Below are 7,672 nucleotides of genomic sequence, written 5' to 3' on the forward strand. Positions count from 1 at the left end.
ACACACACACACACACACACACACACGCACATGCACACGCACACGCACACGCGTGCGCGCGAAGATAAGCTATTACTGACAGAATCACAATGCTTAGGCTTTCCTTAAAATATTCTACAAAAGACAGAAAAAAACTGTGATTGTTAATGTGTAGAAAATAATACTAATTAAGGAAGGAAACTGTTTACTCTATCTCCCCTTATTCTAAGCAACATCAATATGGCTTTATGTGTGTGTCGTTTCTTACTGTGTGCTTATTAATGAATTCCCAAGATGTAGTATGGACAAGGATAAAGAGGAATTCTTAAAAAGTTATTCTCTAATACCTGTAATCTTAGAGAAATGAGGCATGTGACATTGTTTTGTGCATAGATTATTAAGGCACTATAACAACAGTAAAACCATTCTACCTTAAAAGTAATTTCAGTGCTTTGAAAGGGTTATGTTGTAATCTCTGAAATGGAGGGTGAAATTAGGTTCTCAACTAAAATACAGAATCAAGTCAGTATGACAGATTAGTGGAGGAAATATAATTTAACAACCTATAAAAGGCTTATGGGAAGCAAACAGGAAAAGACAATTTAGTGTGAACATCAGGGTTGGAAAATAGATCTCAGAAGAGACTAGAATTTTGGGCGTCTACCTTGAAGCTATGATTTCAACTGTTTAGATCTTCATTAAGACTAAAAATTGATTTTTGAGACATTTTATTTTATTGCTAAGGTTTCACCTACAAAATCAATAATCTGACTTAGCTAAAAATAATCAGTTGTGCCAAGCAGTGGTGGCGCACGCCTTTAATCCCAGCACTTAAGAGGCAGAGGCAGGCAGATTTCTGAATTCGAAGCCAGCCTGGTCTACAGAGTGAGTTCCAGGACAGCCAGGGCAACACAGAGAAACCCTGTCTCAAAAAAACAAAACAAAACAAAAACAAACAAACAAAAGATATAGCTTTATCTTTTATAATGGAGATATTGTTTGCTTTCTTTGCTACTAATACTTTTCAAGTAACTTATTAGGCATGACATATCCACAATTAACAATATTTTCATTACAGTAGCTGCATACTAATTTTATTGTTCATTAGTATAGAATTGTCTTTGAGAAAGCAAAAATAAATTATAAGGGTTTTTCCTTTCATTTTAATTCTTCCAAAAAGATAAATTTTAACTTAGTCCTGTCTCTTTCTGAAGCTCTTGTATAAATTCAAAGGCTGCTGACTTCAGTAAGTACTCAGTTTTGTGAGGGAGGAAATTCTCCTCAGTATCTATTGTTGAATGAGGAGAAATCACAGTTTCCTGAAAAATGAGCTCCTACTTGATTGCTCTGATGTCTAGCTATTTCCCAAGTTAGATGGGAGGAAAGAGTTATCCTTGGCTTCTGGCTGTCGTATAGAAAACAGTCATTTATAGGGGAAGTTAAAACATGGTCACCTAAAAGAAATTTCACGATAAGAAGTTTTAAAATTTAATTTTACTAGATATTTGTATATAGAAGTAGCAGTGTTGTTGACATAGAAATGTTGCTGCCTGGTGAGATATGTATTCCCTGCTTGGTCTTTGCTACTGGGGTATGTTTATTTTCCCGTTGCGGACATATGTTATAGGAAAGAAGAAGCCAGATATCACGTTCATGTTCCAGGATGAAATTGAAGATTGCTTAAAGAAACACATTCAAGATGCCCCTGAGGAGTTTATTTCAGAACTTGCAGAATACTTAATAAAGCAAGTATAAATTATACCTCTTCCCATTTCTGGCAGCATGTAATTTTCACTAAGATCCTCAAAAACAGATTTTAGACTTTTTTTTTTAAACCATTTGGATTTAATTTAAACATGAAATTCCAAATTCATTTTCCTTCAGAGACACTTCCATTCAGTCTTTATTTAGTAAATGCTCTTGCCAGAATGGACAGTAGAAACTGAGAACCTCTGAAGTACTCACTGATGTTGCAGTCTTAGGTCTACTTGGGACTAAGTCACCTTTGATATAGCATCTTTGACAGCACCTAAAAAGAGAAGGTGACCTTTCTATTTTGATTTGGCAAAAAGTAAACAAAGGTTACTGTTCGTCTCTGGGGGTGGGGGGACAATTGACGGCAAAAACAGTAAGTATAGAATCTTAACACCTTGTGAGTCAGCCCAGCTGAGTTTACATGAAAACTTAAAGGAAATTTTACATGACTTAGCCTCTATTAACCGTACCTGGTCATCCCTCAAGTTAGACCCAGCACATAAGTCTCCTAGAGATAATCCAAGAGCTCAGTGGATCTAAATTTTTATTTTGGAATAGAGCTTTTATAGTTAGAGTTTTTTAATATAAGTAAATTTTATGTATAAAATATTACAGAGGCAGTCTGTAAAAATAGAAAATAAATACTACTAGCTATGCACCATTGATTTTTTTAAAAAAATAGTCTAGAGCATATAGGTATTTTTATTAAATACATTATGTTAATAGTACTTTGGAAATTGAGAGTTTTTCTACAGTAATTTCTGAGAATAAGGGACAAACATATTCTGCTATTTTCCAAATTAATTTTAGAGGTCTGTTTCATGGAGTGTTTGTTACTATCATTTTTGACATCATTGCTACAATTTGAATGCTTTAAGATTGTGAAAATTTTTAAAATTATTCTTGTATCTCTGAATCTCTTTCAAATTAATTTTAACTGTTAGAAAGTTGGAGGGTTTTAAAAGTGTTCTTTCACTATAAGCAAAATGTCTTATCTAATTTAAATGTAGTACATTTTAATTGACCATATTTATCTTGTTCCAGGCCTCTTAATAAAATGTATCTTGAAGTAGTACGTTCAGTCTTCATGTCTTCCACATCTGCTTCTGGAACTGGCAGAAAGCGCACAATCAAGGACTTGCAAGAAGAGGTTTCAAACCTGTACAATAATATCAGATTATTTGAAAAGGGGATGAAATATTTTGCAGGTATGTGTAAGTGTCTTTTTCCCTGGTCCTTGGAATCCTGCGAGGACGTCAGTTGTGATAAAGTGCCCTTCTTTTCCAGGTGACACACAGACTGCTCTTACCAAGCACTTGCTGAAGACAGTGTGTACCGACATCACTAACCTCATGTTCAACTTCCTAGCCTCAGATTTGATGATGGCAGTAGAAGACCCTGCAGCCATTACAAGTGATGTATGTTAGTGAATTGCCTGCTGCTTGATGTAATTGGAGTCTGAGCAGGTTTTTTATTTTCTCTCATTTGAACAAGTTTAAAGGAAAAGTAAAATAACAGTTTCTATATAGAAAAATTACTAAAGAATTTAAGTAATTGTATAATGCTTATATTAAGTAACTGTATAAGAATTGATAATATAACCAAACTACTTATAGTAAAGAGATTCAATTACTTTATAAAATAAGATTTTTTTTCTAATAGTTTCTGTCAGTCTTCTCCTCTTTCTTGTTGATTTATAAGTCCCTTAATAATTAGTCCAGTTTTCTTACACTCAGAGTCTGTTTTTTGAAAGCAGTGTACCACCTAAATATTGAGACAACCTCTAAAGTTCATATGTTTAAAACTGTGATCTTAAACTAGAGCCCAAGACCATCACTTCTGCATGTGCCATGTGAGATAGAACCACGGCTCATTTACCTATAGGTGGAAAGTTTTGGTCTGTCCCTATGGTGATAATGGCCATTCTTCCACCTCTTTCTCTTCCTTCTCATCCTCTGGGACCACCTCACACTTAGAGATTCAGGAAAGCTGAGTGAGAAAGTCTTCATGTGGCTGACTGCATTTATAACTGGCTTTGAATGTGAAAAAACAATATCCATGTAATATGGCCTCTGTAATTATGGTTATTGCCACAGAGGTGGCATGATTTTTCTTGGTATAAATTTTAGGTAACTCTCTTATATGATAAAGTCCATCCTTAACTCCCTGACAGAAGTGCATTATTTACTCACTACTACTTGGAAGATAATGGATTCTACCTCTTTAATTTTGAGCAGCAGTCTCCAACACTCTGGAATGTTCCATATCTCCTGTCTCTTTGTCAACTTCCACTCTAAAAATACAATATCGGCATCCTTACTCTTAGACCTTACAAAGGACTACGAGATGGAAGAAAGAAGCCCTGAGTAGCCTGTGTCTTCTCAGACACAGTATGCCCCTCATGTTATTCTTCCTGAAATAGATAAGAAGGAATGGTCTGTCTGGTTTACAATACCTTGAAATTCACAGTATCTTTATCTGTGAAAGCTAATGAAAGCTTCCTTATACCATGTACCATACAAATATCTAGCCACAGAACTAGATCCACTGCCCTCCCTACAGGCATCCCTTCTGTGTGAGAGCCATGTAGCCTTCAGGAGAGGCTGAAAACAAAAGCCACAGTGTGTTTACCCAAGTTCTCTCTTTCCACATGGCCAGTCACTAGTCTTCTAATGGAGGCTATGAAGATGAGGGATGAGCTCTGATTCTGTAGTACTTTAACATTTTTATTTCTGGTTTGATACCTAACATTCAAAACCCCAAATATACTTTACATTTAGCATTCTATTCTACTCAATTTATGGGTATTTTTGTTTGTCTGTTTGGTATTATATCCAGCATATATCAAAACAAAATGCCAAAAGAATTGTTTTTCTTTTACAGATAAGAAAAAAAATTTTAAGTAAATTGACAGAAGAAACCAAAGTAGCTCTCACAAAACTCCACAACTCTCTAAATGAAAAAGTAAGTCAGTGCTAACTGGTGACTAGAGTTAGCACTTTGTATATAAGGTTTCTTACAGACATCCCAATCCGAGTCATTACAAGCTAAGTCTTAAACCAGTACTCTGTGCAGGCACCTTTTGGGAAGAGGAAGGGAAGAAGAAGATGGGAGCACTTAACATTCTTAGTCTTAAGTCAGAGTTTTTATTTGCCAAATGCCCTGTTAAAAATTTGTGTTTAGGATGTAAAATTACAAAACACTATTAAATGTCTATAAAAGTAAAGTGTGGAATTGCCTGTCTTCAGAGCATAGAAGACTTCCTGTCTTGCCTGGATTCTGCAACAGAAGCTTGTGACATTATGGTGAAAAAGGGAGACAAGAAAAGGGAAAGGTAACATTGATTCTGTTGTTGCTACTCCTAAACATGGGCATCTTCACGGTGGAGATGTGAGAATGACTGAGTCATTTATAGAGAGTTTTAGACCTCTGGTCTACTCACGCCCCTAATCTAGGACATTTATATAGCTTTCTCTGTAATGTTAATCTACCTATGCCAACTAAAGTTATAGTTGGATGTAATCATATCACCCATATTTAAAGAACTCCTTAAAATACTGTGCAATCAAGTCATTAAACTAGAGAAGGTGAAAAATGAATGCTAAAGGGAAAATATGTAGACGATGAGACCTTGCTAATTATGTATTTCTTTGATTTGGGATTTGCAGGCAAATCCTATTCCAGCATCGGCAGGCTCTGTCTGACCAGCTGAAGGTCACAGAAGACCCTGCTCTGATTTTACACCTCACGTCAGTCCTGTTATTTCAGTTCTCAACCCACAGCATGCTCCATGCACCTGGAAGATGTGTCCCACAGATCATCACTTTTCTTCACAACAAAATCCCAGAGGTATTACATCTTAATATGCTAGAAATTTTCAAGCTTTTAAATGTAGAGTGTTCTGGATGTGAATCATTGCCAAACCCAGTCAGAGATAGAGACAGAAGCTGTTAACAGCTGTCTGCTGCAGGCAGAAATGGGGACAGAGTTAGGAATTGATTTTTTGTTCTTGTTTAACTGAGCATAGTTCAAGAATCTTTCAGCATTCTGTAAGATCCATGGTGAAAAATCCTCCGATTTTAAAGGTTAAGTTTTCAGGAAAGATACAAGAATCTCTGAACTTCTGTCTCAGTTTCCCTAGTTTTGATTTAGCCCCCAAGGACCAGTTCATCTAAGGAATCCAACCCCTAGCTACAAGCAGCTTGGCTTCTTTAGTTCTTATTATTTTGTGTCTTAGGTCGCAGAACCTGGCTTAATCAGATTCCTGTGACATGGTCTGCCCAGGTCTTCTATCTCTTGATCTGCACTCTGAGAACACAGACATTGCTTGCCAGATTCAGTTCTCCATTAACATGCCATTGTTTCGTGCAGATAAGGCCCTTCAGTGTGTGCTGTTCAAACAAATTCTACTTTCTCTGTTCACAGAGAATCAGATGTGCTTGGTACAGTTTCTTCTTTCTTTTCATAGGATCAGCATACTCTCTTGGTGAAATATCAAGGATTGGTTGTGAAGCAATTAGTCAGTCAAAATAAGAAGAGTGGGCAGGGAGAGGATCCGTCAAGCGATGAATTAGACAAGGAACAACATGATGTCACCAATACTACTCGGAAAGAGCTTCAGGAACTGTCGTTATCTATTAAGGACCTTGTTCTCAAGTCCAGGAAATCATCTGTGACAGAGGAGTAATGCCCCTAATTTACTTTTGTTACATAGTATTTTCCCCAAAGTAGATGAGTGATCACAAAATTAGTCACTCAGCACACCCAACTCCCCCTGTCAACCCTCCCCACACATTCAAATAAAAGAGTGGTGTTGTTATAGATGCAAGTGTTATGGGAAGCTTTACTGCAGAGTTCTCTATGAAACATTTTCTTTTCATATAATCCTATGTGTAAATTTTTTATGTAATAAAAGTTATTCAAAGAGTTCTGAATCTAGAACATACTATACGCTTTAATGTTCTTCCAGATGTTAAAATGAAGAATAAAATAGAATACTTTTTATCTTTAGGAAAGGACTTGTTTGTTATTTAATTTATATGGTATATTTTTTACAAGGAAAAATACTTATATATCTGAAATAAAAAATGAATCAGTTTTACTTTTAAATAGAGAATACTATAGAAGTACAAAATTTAAAATATATTTTGTATTACTAAGCTCTGGCTCTTGCTTTTAACAGATAGAAGGCCTCTTGCACGAATGTCTCCAGAGGCCTCAGCAGTGGTTTAACAAGTGAGAACACCGAAGAAGCATGCGTTGCTGTGTTCAAATAAAGCAAGCCACAAGGCACAGTGAGGGAAAGAGTGAGGTCCACTGCAAGACAGTGCAGAACATGTGTCTATTTGAGGTGCTAACAGAACAGAGATGTTTCTGTGATTAGCCCAGCTCAGAGTTCCAAGGTTTGGTTGTTTGATGTCGATGGTTGCTTTCACCCTGAGTTCTTCGTTGGAGCCTGTATATCAGGTACCTAGACTGTTCTGATGAACGCAGAATCTGTGTGTGTGTGTGTGTGTGTGTGTGTGTGTGTAAACTGTACAGAAATTTTATTCCAAAGGTAGACGTGTTTAAAAGTCGAATTTTTGTTTTCTGTGATTATTAGGTAAAACGTACTAAAACAGTTCCTTGGATTTAAATTAAAGCAAGTTGTAAGCAACATCTTATGGTCAAAAGTTTAATTATTCTGAATGTAATATAAAACTCAAATGTTTAAGGAATGCTATTTTATATAATATCAATGGAATTTTCATATTTTAAAATGTTTAAGTACATAAGTAAGACTACCTCTTTTCTGAAATGACAAAGAATTAATGCTGCATAGAAGTACTTAATTACTAATTAAACATTTTGTTAAAGTTGAAGATAGAAATTTGTAGAAAACATTAAGGGGCTGGAGAGGTGGCTCAGTGGGTCAGATACTGGCCTTTTTTTTTTTTTT

At 35.8% G+C, this 7,672-nt stretch overlaps 1 protein-coding gene across 2 annotated transcripts in view; it reads left to right on the plus strand.

Annotated features, from left to right (window-relative positions):
- Window positions 1-7,390, plus strand: part of Ufl1 (UFM1 specific ligase 1) — a 33,366-nt gene extending 25,976 nt beyond the window's left edge. The window contains exons 13-20 of one of the 2 annotated variants that reach the window (XM_031366478.1): window positions 1,607-1,724; window positions 2,779-2,942; window positions 3,022-3,152; window positions 4,618-4,698; window positions 4,983-5,068; window positions 5,403-5,583; window positions 6,203-6,417; window positions 6,917-7,390. In XM_031366478.1, the coding sequence (XP_031222338.1) occupies window positions 1,607-1,724; window positions 2,779-2,942; window positions 3,022-3,152; window positions 4,618-4,698; window positions 4,983-5,068; window positions 5,403-5,583; window positions 6,203-6,417; window positions 6,917-6,920 (980 nt within the window). In that variant the 3' untranslated portion in view covers window positions 6,921-7,390. Of the gene's footprint in view, window positions 1-1,606; window positions 1,725-2,778; window positions 2,943-3,021; window positions 3,153-4,617; window positions 4,699-4,982; window positions 5,069-5,402; window positions 5,584-6,202; window positions 6,739-6,916 lie in introns of those variants that run through there. The other variant, XM_031366477.1, reaches the window with a different exon arrangement.
- Window positions 7,391-7,672: the final 282 nt, after the last annotated feature.

This window comes from Mastomys coucha, unplaced genomic scaffold, assembly GCF_008632895.1.
Source record: "Mastomys coucha isolate ucsf_1 unplaced genomic scaffold, UCSF_Mcou_1 pScaffold14, whole genome shotgun sequence".
Lineage (NCBI taxonomy): Eukaryota > Metazoa > Chordata > Mammalia > Rodentia > Muridae > Mastomys > Mastomys coucha.